Source organism: Miniopterus schreibersii (genome assembly GCF_964146895.1).
Source record: "Miniopterus schreibersii genome assembly, chromosome: 15".
Taxonomy (NCBI): domain Eukaryota; kingdom Metazoa; phylum Chordata; class Mammalia; order Chiroptera; family Miniopteridae; genus Miniopterus; species Miniopterus schreibersii.
Window position 1 is genome coordinate 15,044,173 of NC_138115.1, and position 14,017 is coordinate 15,058,189.

At 45.0% G+C, this 14,017-nt stretch overlaps 1 protein-coding gene across 1 annotated transcript in view; it reads left to right on the plus strand.

Moving 5' to 3' along the window:
• Positions 1-14,017, plus strand: part of ERC2 (ELKS/RAB6-interacting/CAST family member 2) — an 809,820-nt gene that overhangs the window by 590,739 nt on the left and 205,064 nt on the right. The window contains exons 15-16 of the mRNA XM_081160189.1: positions 9,070-9,217; positions 10,663-10,791. Coding sequence (XP_081016315.1) covers positions 9,070-9,217; positions 10,663-10,791 — 277 coding nt within the window. The remainder of the gene's footprint in view (positions 1-9,069; positions 9,218-10,662; positions 10,792-14,017) is intronic.

The following is a 14,017-nucleotide window of genomic DNA, read 5'->3' on the forward strand; positions in this document are numbered from 1 at the left end:
ATGGGAATCTGGTTGGTGGCATCATGCTTTCCTGCCCCTCCTAGAAGCCTGCCTTTTGCCTGCTCACCACGGTCACCAGCAGAACATGCAGACGCGCCACTCTCCCCAGGGCAGGGGCACAGCCACCTTCTCCCTTCCCGTGAATAGGAAGTCTCTCAGAGGAGCTGCTCCAACAAACACGTGTGTGTTTTTTTTTATTATTTCTTTCTACAGAGATCTGCTTCACAGAACCCTAATTTGATTTTCTTCAAATGTTGCCTCAACAAAATCCTGGAATGTGCCCCCTTCTGCTCCGTAGCCTCTCACAGCAATGACATGACAATCTGTTTTGTTTTTCATTATAATTTAGCCTATGGCAATATTCTATTTCATGTAAACATAAACAAAGGGAGGTTTGATTTAGCACAAAAATTTCAAATTAAGAAGGGGAATATTTAGTTCAAGATACAGGAGGGCAATTTGCTGTTCTGTGCAAAGACTTGCTAGCAAATCTTAGTAGCCTCAATATATAGTAGAAGGGGAATGAAAATATACTATCTTTTGGAAACTTAAACACACACACACGCACACACACATACATACATACACATACATCTCACCAATGAGGGGAAAAAAATTGATCAGATGCCTTGTGGGCTAAACCTTGAGGTCGGTGACCTATTTTCTGAGAGCTGTTTGTTTCCAATGAAAAATTTAATGTGATGCAAGTGTCTTGATCCTAACTGGTCATCCATGGACAGTAGGTTTAGTGAGGGGAATGCTGGGCAAGGCTCTGGCTCTCAGGGAAGCACAGATGTACTTGGCCTCTTATTATCAGTCATCAGTTACCCTCCCAGGCAGTCTGGCTCGGTGGGTTTTGCGTAGACAGCTACCTTGGCAGAGTTAAATGGTCAACAGAGCAGCCCTCTTGTCACTGAACAGGAATTGACAGGAATGAGCTCGCATCCCGCATCACACACCGCAGCCGGGGTGCTGGCGGGTTGCGAAGTCCCTTCACTTCACTTGCCCTCCCTGCCTTCCAAACCCACCAGTTTTTTTAAAAAAGTTTTTGTTTTTAATGGAAGAATTTTTGTTTTTAAGTTGTTTGACTTTGGTTAGATTTTGCACTTGACCTTAACTTTTAAAAGGTCACTTTTTAGGACACGGTTCCATTTCTCATACTGCTTGAAGTCATGCCTTGCCCACTTCTGTGTGGCCTTTCTTAACAGTTTGGATGGAGTGACATTGAACAGTTTTTGACCAGCATGGGCCTGGCTGCTCACAGATTCTTTCGTCTTCACACTCAAACTCTGCTTTCTCCATAAGTTTGTGTGCAGAACAGACATCAGCGTATGGAAGTCAAATGAGCAGCTCAACAGAAACCAATTTCAGAGGCTTCTCTGAGAGTCTGTCGTGAAAATAAGGGACCCACTGGCACATGGACATTTACAGAGGGAAGCCCTGCAGAAAATAGTGCAAAACATTTGAATCTTTATATTTGGTGGTGCCCATGTTATGAAACAGCAATTGCTAACCTTAGTAGAGTGATGCCAGGCACTGAACCAAATCTTTGCATGCAGTAGCACATTTAAATCTCACAACAATCTGAGAGAGAGTTTACTATTATTATTCTTAGTCCATTTAAGAGCAAATCTATGTTTCAGAGACATTAAGGAACTCGCTGAGGTTCTTAGAAACAAAAGGTATTGGGGAGATGCAAGCCCAAGTATATTCAAGTCCAAAGCTGAGACACTAAACCAGGACCTTTTCCTCTTAAGAATTTGAGTGATATTTTATTTGTGTGGTTAATTTAAACAAAAGTCATAATAGACTAAAGTAATCTAAAGAAGTATTTTATCTTTCTCTATTTCTAAAATTAGTAATTTTTCTTGGTGCTCAGGCACACAGTAACAGTACTGCCTGGCATATGTCCTCTGCCAGGACCTGGACAGAGGTCCCTTTCATCCCTCATTGCTTTCTTATCAGGTCACCCAAAGAATGGGGATAGAGAGAGCACTTTAGAATGGGGCAGTAGCTTTTCCTGGCACTGGTCTTCCTCTGGCCTTGGGCCTTTCCATATGGGCCTCACTGTCACCAATAGCCCTTTGTAGCAGAATGCCAAGTGGTGCCAGCCTTTGCATCTTCGTGCTTTGAAGCATCCCTGCCTTTTCGAGCTTCCTGGTCCAGTTGCACTTAGAGGAACCCGAGGGTGGGCCAGCTGCTTCCCTGAGTCACACCCTGGGTGAGTGGTGGAGCAGAAGCCAGTGCAAGGAGCAGAGAACTTCCACAGGACTCCGTGGCCCCTGTGTGAGGAAATTCCAGTCATGTGCTATTAGGTTTCAAAGACAAAATTCTGCGTAATTGGAGTAAACTATTTCTTGAGGTCAGTTTTAGGTGGGCGACAGAGAGCAAACCGCATTAAGGAGTCTGGGCTGCCAAAGCGCGGCCTTTACAAATCTGGTCTGTTCTTTGTCCTTGCTGAAGCTCACGGTTGTTCAAGTAGATCTCACCCTGTGGGCCCCACCTTGGGCCAGCTACCTCGCTTTCTGCATGGCCCCTTCTGCATGCACAATACATCATTTTACTGGTGGGGAGTGTTGATATTAATTGATATCAAAAGCCTTTTGGTTCTCGTGATGCCATTTGAAAACCCAGCTTTGAAAATGTAAGCAAATGAGCATCTTTCTCCAGGGTCGATCCCAGCGAACCTTCACCTACCCTCACCCCAGGGGTGAGACAGAGGCTGTTTTGAACAGGATCTTTCGTCACCGGCTGTCTCAAGTCACCTCCTACTGAACTTACGGTTGAAGATTCAGGGTCACGAGGGAAAGAAAACAGTAATTAACTGGCAAAGTTGATTGAGCGGAATTTTTTTTCCCCACAGTATGATTAGAACATGACTGTGGGCTGAGCACCATACATAATGTAGGTTCTCCCTTGCATGTCATTATCCAAACATTTCTTAATGGAATGCACTTTTTTAAGCATCTGCTTTTGTAATTGAATGTGTTCCTAAAGATGAGTCAGCTAACTAAAACAAAATCCCACCAGAAAAAAGTGCACTAAGGCTTCTCCCCTCGACCAATTTTTTAACAGGTCCTAATTGGCCTGCCTCATTTACAACTCTGAAAATTAATTTTAGAAAACCCCACCCCCCCTAAAACTCGAGTCATCATTAACAGGAAGACAGCAACAGGGAGTGAAATAGAAATGTTTATAAAGCTCCCTTTTAAACTGACTGTGATAAGTGAAGTAGCGATGTATTACCAGGGGTTGATTCCGGAGTTCCCTTTGTGAAGGTTAGCCACAGGCAACACTCAAAAGAAAGCATTTATCTTGGTGGGAGACGCCCTTCAGCCCTCTTTAGTTTTATTCCATAGAGCATTTTTTTTCAGGGTGGCTAAAACCATTTTTTTGGTGTTTTATGAGCTGTATCTTGACTACCTCCTACAAACTGAATGACAGTTTAGGGTTATTAAATGTGTTCTTGCACACAGTTTTACCCACCCATTGTTAACCCTGACTAAATGCATGCCAGGGCACAGAATTGCCCCCTGTTTTACTCCATTGTTGCCCATATTTGTTAAAGAAATTATTCCCCTTGACATTTGTTTAGGCTGCACTTTGATAAAATGCTGCTTACGGGCCACTTTCTTCTCTTGGCATTCAGCAGGCGGTTACAGATTTATTTCTCTTTGCAGTATCTTATCTTCTTTCCTAGCATATTTGGGCTTCCTTTTTATATTTTAAGCTGCCTTGGGGGCACAGACAGATCACCTTAGTAATTTTACATTGGAGCATTGCAGTTTCCGAAGAGAATTTTGCAAGCCTTTGGCATATACTTAACCCCACTGTCCAGAGATGAGTATATACATTCTGTTCGTACTGCCTGTGAGTCAGCAAAGGGGCAGATTAAGTGCTGAAAGTGATTTCAGGCTTATGGAAACTTTCTTCAGGTTGACGGGACAGTGACCATTTCTGAAGCAATGGAAATCTGGCCTCAGATCTAGAAGGTGATTCCCTTGATGGGGAAAATTATGAAGATTTATCTTTGTATTTCCAATTGATATCCAAGTGTCTTGTCACCGGTATACTCTTTGCCTTTTTAAAAAGATGTAGATATAAGGGGGCATCGGGACTGCAAATATTTTAGTTTTCCCAGTATGAAAGGCTGGATAAAAATTTTAAAAATTGGCTTATGGGACTTGTAAAGGGGTAGAATCTGATGTAGAATCTTATGTTCAGAAAGACCCTGACTTTTAAAGCAGAGAGTGAAAGCCCATAACTGCAGAATAAGCTCACAGTGATTGAAATTGTTATTTAAAATGTATCAGCTAAATAGATATTTAAAATTCATTTTATAAAGCCTATTGCTTAAAAAAAAATAATGTAATGATTCTGCCTTCCTAGAATGAAGAATCTCCTTTACCTGCAATTCCAAATAGGTAATGGCCAGTTATAGCCTTAAAATATTCAGAACATGTTTCTAAGTATCTTAAAATGGGAAATGTTCATCTCTTTCTAGTTTTATATACTTTTATTATCTTCTGGCAGTTACTCTTTGATTTAAATAGACTGAAATTATTGAACGTAGCTTTCGCTCAAGGTATTTTAGGAGAAATTACCATTAATTATGGTCAGTATTTAAGTGAGGGATTCAAAATACATATATAAACCTTCTTATACTAATTTTATTCAAAGTCCTATAATTCTATAATACTGGTTCATATAAAATAGATGTGTTAGTCCAAAGCAGATAAAATAACACAAAACAAAAAATATGAGGCAAAGGTTATGAAGAACAAAGTTGGTTATTTTGTATTTATGTTAATATTGATGAGTGTTTTTAAGTGTACTTTTATAAAAATTATTTAAATGTAATTAGATCTGAGGCTGTATTTAGTGATAAAGAATTAGGAATTGATATATGTTTTTCTATGATCAACAGAAAACTGATATTAGAAATTAATGTATTGGGACTTCTGATGGTATTATAGCAGGGGAAATACTTGTTAAATTCTGAAGGACTAAATTATAGAATTATAGGGGAAAAGGAGTTTAGAAAGGTCACTCTTCAGGTTGGTGATAATTTTAACTATTATTTAAGTTATACAATTCTGAACTTTGACCTGAGAGAGGAAAAAGGGTTAAAAAGGGGCCAAAGGACATAGGAATATAAAAGTAGACATAGGGAGCCTAGCTAAGAGATTATTGCAATTGTCTCAGTGGGAGATAATAGAGACTGTACGAGACGTGTGTGTATGAAAGTATGTGTGTGGGCACTTACCTGTGCATAAAGCACGAGAGGGGCAGAGAGAATATAAATACCTTGATGGGAACCAAAGTAAATTCCACGTGTACCAAGTGTTTGAAGCATATTCCTGTAGTTTATTTGGTGGCTGAAAAGTTTCATTTACAGTTTTTTTTTTTTGGTCTTTACTCTTATGATACTTTGTGGAAGAAAACAATAATGCAGAAACGTATATGCAGAAAAAAACAAAAACTAGCCTATCTGTTCTACCACGATGAGATAATTAATGACTATTAGCATTTTGGTGTATTTCCTTCCTGTTTTTGTTTTTTCTAGGAATATAATTTTATGTGTTGGGATCTTATTGTACATACATTTGCATGTCAGGAACTGTGAGATTCTCCCTATGGCCTGCTAACAGGTTAACCTGAGTTAGTGTCATGGATGCAGATATCAGACCAGAGACTTTTAGGTCAGAGACAAAGGACTTTATTGCTCAAGGTGCAGACAGCAGCATCAGCATAGTTATGTCAATTCTCCTTTCTCCAAGTTCCATAAAAGCAAGGAAGATGGGCCAGATAGATAGCTATGCCTGCAGTGGGTAGCATTAAAGTATTGCAACCCTGAGCTTAGGGAGCCCAAATGTTTTATAATGGGCAGTAACACACTTGCCTTTTGCTCTGGACGTAGACACTGTTATACAGGGCAGTAAGCATGACTATTCTTTGATCCTAAGGGAAACACTACCTCTATCTTCCAAGGCTATTTATTAAACAAACATCCTTGAAAAATTCTGAGAAAAGAAGATAGTGCTTATGCTCAAAAAGAGTATGCAAAAATACAAGATTCATGAATAATTGTCTCTCAACAAACATTACTGTTTTCACATATTATTAAGTTATTTTTCATCAGCATTTTACATAGTTGCATGTGGCTGTAAAAAGTGAACCATAAGGATGTAGCATAATTTACTATCAACTCCCAGTTTTCCTAATAATGATGTTTTAGGTTCTTTCCATTGAAAAATTTCACTTGGACATTTTAATTTGGGGCAGAGTGGGGTAAAATATTGCCATCACCTTGGGTGTGTTGTAGCTAAGTTTGAATAAAGATTGAAGTCCATGCAGCCTCTTCAGCTTGGCCTTATGTACAAACATGCATTGGCTATGAACAACAAGCATGCCTATTGTCTCAGGATGTTATCCAGAAAGAGACCAGCTCTGTGAAGCTGGATATTAATGCTACAGTTGCGAGTCCAGCCTGCACTGGTTTTCTTCTGGAAAGTGGAGATATTTCCTGACATTTCTGCTGCTCACACGTCTGACTGGGCTTCAGTCAGCAGCTTCTACTACCTGGCATTCGCAGAGCCCAGAAAAGTCCATACAAATCCCTGCAGTGAAAGGGGAAAAATCTGAGATCCAAATAATGACCATATTGTCCAAACATCTGGAGAGGGGCTGGCCTGGGTGGGGGGTGGGGATTAAAGAAAGGCAAAACAGGATCATGACTAGGTTTTTGTTCTGGGACTTGTGTGCAAAAAATGTACCCAATACTGAGGCTTTCCTGGGACTGTGGGGTCTTCTCAATGATCTAGACTATTGCCGAAGTGAAAAATGGGACAAGACTTCCCTCAGTGGAAAGAAGGGCTAAATGAAACACACCAGGACCAGGAGAGCCATTTCATAGTTAATAATGGCCCCAGAAAGTTCCAGATTAAAATATGCAACAGGTGTTGCCAGAAAATTGGACCGTAAAATGGGAGGAGGCAACTTTAACACTTCTCTGAGTAAGCAGTGATCAGAGAGTAGTCAGAAGTCAAAGCATTGTAATTTTTTTAAGCGAGAAGGAGAGTTTTACAGTGGTGTCTTCAAAGTTCTTGAAGAGTATGAAGTGAACTTCTGTGTTCCTTGAGCAAACATTTTTGACACCCGCTATGTGCTCAGTGTTCCTCCAGAAGCTGGGGGATTGGTGCACAAGACAAATGAGCTTCTAATTTCACGAAGCATCAAGGAGAGAAAAATCATGAATATCTAAGGCCCTTTCAAATAGTGAAGACTTGTTTGAAAAAAATAAAACGGTGTAATGTAGCAGGCCAGTGGCTTGGCACAAGGTGCCCGGTGGAGAGACAGTGCCAGGGAGAGCAGCTGGAGATGGCTTTTCTGAGGTGGGTATGTTGGAGCTGGGGCCTGAAGGATAAGGCGCTGGGAGGTGAAGCCATTCCAGCCAGAGGGGATGGCAGGACAAAGCTTATGAGGTGAGAACAAGTGTAACGTTTTCAAGGACTAGAAAAGAGGGACAAAATGTGCTGGAGTCTAATGATTGAGGAGGGAAGAATGGAAAAAGATGACCTCACAGAGGTGGTTAGGGCCAGTTGGTATAACGAGTTGCAGGCATCAGGAAAGGGTCTGGATTTGAAGTCTAATGAGTGATGCAATGGATTTTTCATGCAACAGGGCGGTGGAATCTGGACTTACAATGTTTTTAAAGATTACTCTGGGCTCTGTACCAGGGAGACCAGGGAGACCAGGGAGTGAGCTCTGTGAGTAGATGCTGGCGGTTGGGAAACATTTCCTAGTAGTAGATTAGTTTAGATAAGGGATGTATTTTGGAGTAAAAGCTCCTGACATTGTTGACTGGCTCTGGGTGGAGAAGGAAAGGGAAGGAATCAGGGACGGCATTAAGTTTGGGGGCTTAGGCTACTTGGTGGATGGTGCTATAGTTTCCGATATGGAATACTGAGGAAGGAATGATTCTTGGTGGAATGGCAAGCGAGCATCACTAATTGCATTGAAAGTGAAAAGGGAACCCTAGTAAATATATCTGCCTGCCTTCAAAAGGAAATCTTGCAGGAAAAAATTATACTTGATATTGAAGTTGCTGCCCAATTTTGTCGGGTTGTCTTGGAGTACATAGAACCTTCCATGGCAAATGGATGGATGGATGGATGGATGGATGGATGGATGGATGGATGGATGGATGGATGGATAGATGGATGGGTGGATGGGTGGATGGAGAGATGGATGGACAGAAGGAAGGAAGGAAGGAAGGAAGGAAGGAAGGAAGGAAGGAAGGAAGGAAGGAAGGAAGGAAGGAAGGGAAGGAGAGATGGATGGATGGATGGATGGATGGATGGATGGATGGATGGATGGATGGATGGATGGAGAGATGGATGGAGAGATGGATGGAGAGATGGATGGAGAGATGGATGGATGGATGGATGGATGGATGGATGGATGGAGAGATGGATGAATGGAATGGAATGGAAGGAAGGAAGGAAGGAAGGAAGGAAGGAAGGAAGGAAGGAAGGAAGGGAGGGAGGGAGGGAGGGAGGGAGGGAGGGAGGGAGGAAGGAAGGAAGGAAGGAAGGAAGGAAGGAAGGAAGGAAGGAAGGAAGGAGAGATGGATGGAAGGAAGGAAAGATGGGTGGAAAGAAGGGAGGGAGGGAGGGAGGGAGGGAGGGAGGGAGGGAGGGAGGGAGGGAGGGAGGGAGGGAGGGAGGATGGATGGGCATATGTATGAATGACTGGATGGATAGATGGGTAGATGGATGAAAGTGTTTTAGAAGTGAATGTTCACAAGGACTCCCTCCATTTCTCATGGGCAGCTATATCTGTGAAGCCATCGAAAGATGCGCCGCTTAGAGGCCTCTGCGTGGGTCTCAGGGATTCTGACCCACACGGCTTTGTCCACTCTGAGAATCGAGGAGGTAGTTTGCCTTAAACATTGTCCCTAACCCCTTCCATTGAGACGGTGCTCCTGGCTCGTTTCAATGGTCCATGCTGGATGTGGTGTTCTCCCCCACGTTATGGAAATCATCGCCGTGACCTTTCTCTTACCAGACAGGAGGCGCTGCTGGCGGCCATCAGCGAGAAGGACGCGAACATCGCCCTGCTGGAGCTGTCCGCCTCCAAGAAGAAAAAGACGCAGGAAGAAGTCATGGCCCTCAAGCGGGAGAAGGACCGGCTGGTGCACCAGTTAAAGCAGCAGGTGGGGCCTCCTGCGGAAGGTGTGTTTTGCTGGGTTTGGGTCCCCGCGTGCTTCCTCTGGGTGTTGCGACCCTTCATGTTCCCATGTCCATCCTGCAGGCTCAAGCGGCTGACCGCAGGTAGGAGCGAAACGCCGAGATGTCACTAGAGCTCCATTTCCCTGCTTCTCCGTGTGGACGTGCATGTGCCTGGGCTTGTGTGGTTTGCAGCCAGCGCTGTTTTCCTTTCTTTTGTGTTAGCATCATCTCCCCCGAACTAGCTCTCCGCTCTCTTCCTTCCAGTGGACTTTGTGTGACTCTGACCAAGTCCTAGAAACTACTAATGAAATCCTGGGCACATTCTCTCCCGCTGGACCGGGTATCTTCTGTCTTGCTCTCTCTCTGGGCCCTGTAAATAGCTGCCCTCATCCAGTTCTTTACATTTCTTTCTCACCGTACTTCCAGCTTTGGCTCTTTAACTATTTCCTCCTGGACCTTTTGGCCGAGGAACATCTCCCAGCCCCTGGCGCCGCCAGACTGTGCTTGGAGACCTCCCCCGCCAGTATTTTTTATCACCTGTTTTCCCCACTGTCCTGTATTTTCCTCCTCACTAGGCCACTGTGTTTCTTCTCAGGGAAAGGGAAGGAGGGACAAAGTCCTAATTTGCACAGAAAGTTCTTTGCTTTCTGGAGGGTTTTCTGGAAGTGACTTAAATGGAAATAATTGTACCTGAAGCATACTATCAAATCATCCCTAAGATCTTCAGACATTATTTCTCCTCTGTGTAGAACTCAGGGGCTTTTGGAAGTAATGGTTAAAGATGTTCACTCAGATTCTAGCTTCATTATGAAACCCGGCAAATATTATGGCTCAATGCTCTGTGGGCTCACAAGGTGGCTGCCACATCTTAGCCCGGGCCCCATGTGGCTCTGAAACTCTCTGGATGCCACATGGCACCATGCGGAGTGTGTCCACATTGATTTCGGCCCCCAGGACTGGACCGCTGGCTGCCAGGCTGATCTGGGCTGAGCACAGGGTGCCAGGCGAGTGGGAGGGAAGCCCAAAGGCATAAGCCCCTTCTCCTCACTAGTGGGCTGGCCCTTCCTCTCAGGAAGGGAAAGGCATCCCTTGGCCCCGCACCAGGGTCCCTTCCTCACGGGGCTGCCTTGCTGAGAGAGAGGCCACCACCATGCCTGGGCGCCTTCTCCTGCAGCGCCAGGGCCCCAGCCACTGCCAGACATGGGGGTCATCCCACAGAGCGGCATGCCTTGCTAGCGCTGGCCCCGGGGCTCGGGGCCGCTTCCATCTGACCTCTTGTCTCGGGCTGTGCATCTTCTACACTGGGGTTTTCACCCACTTGGCCACAGAAAGTCAAGAAGAGCCGCCTTCTTTAATTTCTCCTGATTCTTTCCGCGTGCGCCCTGCGCCCTCCCCTCCTGCACCTAACCATTGTAGCTTTCTCCCACAGGTTTATAGGCCTAGGAAACAGCCCCTGAGCTCGAATATACCATGCACTTGTGATGCTTGCTACAGCCCAGATATTACGGCCAAGTACCACGGGTCCAGCTACGATGCACACATGATCCAAAGGTCTCAGGTCAGTCAGCTGCTCAGGAGACACTTGCCCCCACCATGGGGGGTGGGGGTGCATAAGAGCTACATCCTATCTTACCTTCACCTCTTCTGATGACGCCCAGGACTTGGTAGCCATAAAGTCTGGGACCACAAGTGATAGCATTATATTTTGATTTGCAATGTAATTTCATTTATTATATATTTGCCAAGGGTTTGGACTTGGTGGCCACCCGTAGGGCCGGCTCTTCTGAAATGGCCTGGCGCTGCTGAGAGCCAAGGCGGCCAAAGGCCACTGTCCGGCATAGCGGGTGATACTTTCCTTCCTGTCTCTTAGGTACTTTGCTCCCCACAGATCCCCATACTTTTTAAGGCCGCTCTTTTTCTTGCTCGATATCATGGAAATGCACTCCTGGATTCCAGGAAGGGTTGAGCGTAGCCCTTCAACATGCTTCTGGGAGACCGCAAAAAGCCTGCATTATTCATGGCAGGTTTGGTTTGAGGTGTCGTGGGGCATATTTGGGAACTCCAGCCACGCAGAAGTAGGCTCCTGCCTGGACTGAGGTGGGGTCTGAAGGACTGCTGTGGGAAAAGAGGCAGCAAAGGAAGAGGGCGTGCTCCTTGGTGGCCTAGGTTTGCGATCCTTCCCACACCCTACTCGTCAGAGCAGGGAGAGCACATCGATGCATGTATTCTTCTCGTAAATGATGATGACCTAAGAATAACGATTGATTTGCTTATAAAAGCACCCTCTTTTTGTTGAGTGTTTACTCTCTGCCAGGATGTGTATCCAGTATCTGGAGGATTTTGTCCTACAGTCCTCACAGTGGCCCTGTGATGTGGGTACCAGGGTCACCCACCTCCATTTTCTAGGGACATAACTGAGACTCAGTGTGGAAGAACCAGCCCAAGACACACAGCTTGTGAGCAGTAGAGCTTGGGTTTGGGGTAGCCCACCTGAGTCCACACATGCACCACCAGGTTCAGGAAAGAATTCAGAGTGACGAGCAGAAGGGTTTTCCAGAAAGTGTGAGGTCCCCTTACCTTTGTAAACCTGAAGCTTAGGTGCCCAGATCCCCATTTAAGAATGTTCTCCAGCCATTCACAGAGTGAATTCTGCCTGAGCTCTTAGACTTAGGCCCTTTAATCACTTCAGCAACTCCTAATACTTCTGGTTCTCACCATGTGCCAGGTATGGGTCTGAGGGCTTTACGTATATAAACTCATGAACTCCCAGCATGACTGGAGGACTGATGCTCTTATAGAGAAGGAACCAGACGTCCAGAGAGTGTGGGTGCCTTCCTTAGGCTTCACCACTGGACACACCATGATGCTTGAAAAAACCCTTTGCCGCACAACCATAAAAGGATCTTGCAGATACCATCTGGAGTTGGACTGCTTAGGGTGAATCTTGCTTCTAGCTCTCTTGTTACCTGAGCAATCAGGGCAAGATACTAAACCTCCCTGAGCCTCAGTTTTCTCATCTGTAAAATGAGCTAATGACTTAATTCAGTGGGCTTTTGTGAGATGTAACCAATGCAGAAGTGTTTTGTGTGTGACTAGCACATAACAGGTACTGAATATATGTGAGGTTGCTATACTAATAATACCAATAATAATTGGTAGTGACCAACTCTCAGAGACAGTTTGAATTTGATTTCATCATTGCTGGTTTTTACAGGCCTGGGAGTCACAACTCATTGAGCACAGTTAGGAGAATACACTGTTGAACTGTGGGAAAAAGAGCAGACAGATGTCCTCCTTACCCTAAAATCGAGGCACTTGGGGGGCAGTGAGCAGACATGTCAGGAACTCTAGACCTCAGCTCCCAGCCTGCAATGAACAGGTTGATTATTAAATGTACTTGGTTTGTGTATCCAGCCCACATAGACGGCAATAAGAGAGGATGTCCCGGGGAGGGCAAGTCCCGGACCTCAGTTATCATCGCCTGCATGGCTGACTTGGGAGAGCAGAGCTGTTTTAGGCACGCAGGCCAGTGGGAGAGAAAGGCCATGGGTCTCGGTATTTTTCTGTCTGATGTTCTGCAAGGATGCTGAGGCAGACTGGGTCATGAGAGGTGCCACCCCCTTTAGACTGCCTTTTGAGCTTGTTTCACCTCATGCGGAAGGTCTCTCCACTGCCATGGCCTTCCCAGTGACTGGACATGAATGGCTCATACAACAATCCCCACAGTTATTGCACTTTGCCAAGCACATAGTAGGCACTCAATAAATGTTGCTGCATGGATGAATGCATGATTCCCACATGCCAGGCTCTATGCCAAGTGCTTTGTATACATAAGTTTACAAACATTATATCACATTTTCATAGTCGGTGTTTCATACCTACTATGTGGCAGGCTCGGTGCCAGCTGCTGGGGATTCATCCCCAAAGATATTTTACCTGCCTCATCCTCACCTTTGAGTTGATCAAACCAAGGCTCTGAGAGACCAGATGACTCAACTACCATCATGCCACTCACCTGGCAGGGCAGGGTTCACCCCTTTGCTGTAGGAGTGCCGGCACTTTGCCCTTAGCTGGACTAACACTACCTCCTTAAGGCAACACTGTGAGCCACGGATTAGCCCCCTCACAGAAATCATCAGAGGAGCCCAGTTCCAATGCATCAGCCTGTGGCCCCCAAGCTGCCCAGGGGCATGGGGATGAGAAGAGATGGGTAGCTTGGCGAGACCACATGCCACATTGGACTTGGGCTCAACAGCTGTTCATTAAGGGATTTTTCTGTGTTAGAATGCTAAGCATTTTTGGAATACATCAGTGACAAAATAGATAAAGTCCCCTTTCTCATGGAGTTTACTTTTTAATTGAGGGGGAAGCAATAAATTATGAACATAATTAATAAGTAAATTATATGATAAAAAAAGAAAGGTATACAACAGTATAAGGGAGAACAGCTGTGCCAGGACAGGACCATGGGCTTGTGACACTGTAAAATAGGGTAGGAAGCATGGGTCTCCTTGAGAAGGAGACATTTGAGCAAAGACTTGAAGGGGGTGAGAGAGCCCTGTGGATATCTAGGGGAAGAGTGTTCTGGCAAAGGGAACAGCCAGTGCAAAATCTTCTGAGAGTGGTATATTTTGGAGCAGGCATTTGCAGCCTTAGAACAAGGAGGTCTCCCTTGACTGCCACTCAGAGCACCCTGTTTAATGCTGTCCAACTGAACCCACTCTCCAAATCCCCTGGCTCCGACCTCCAAGGAACCCCAGTAGTTAGCTTACATTTTAAAAAGC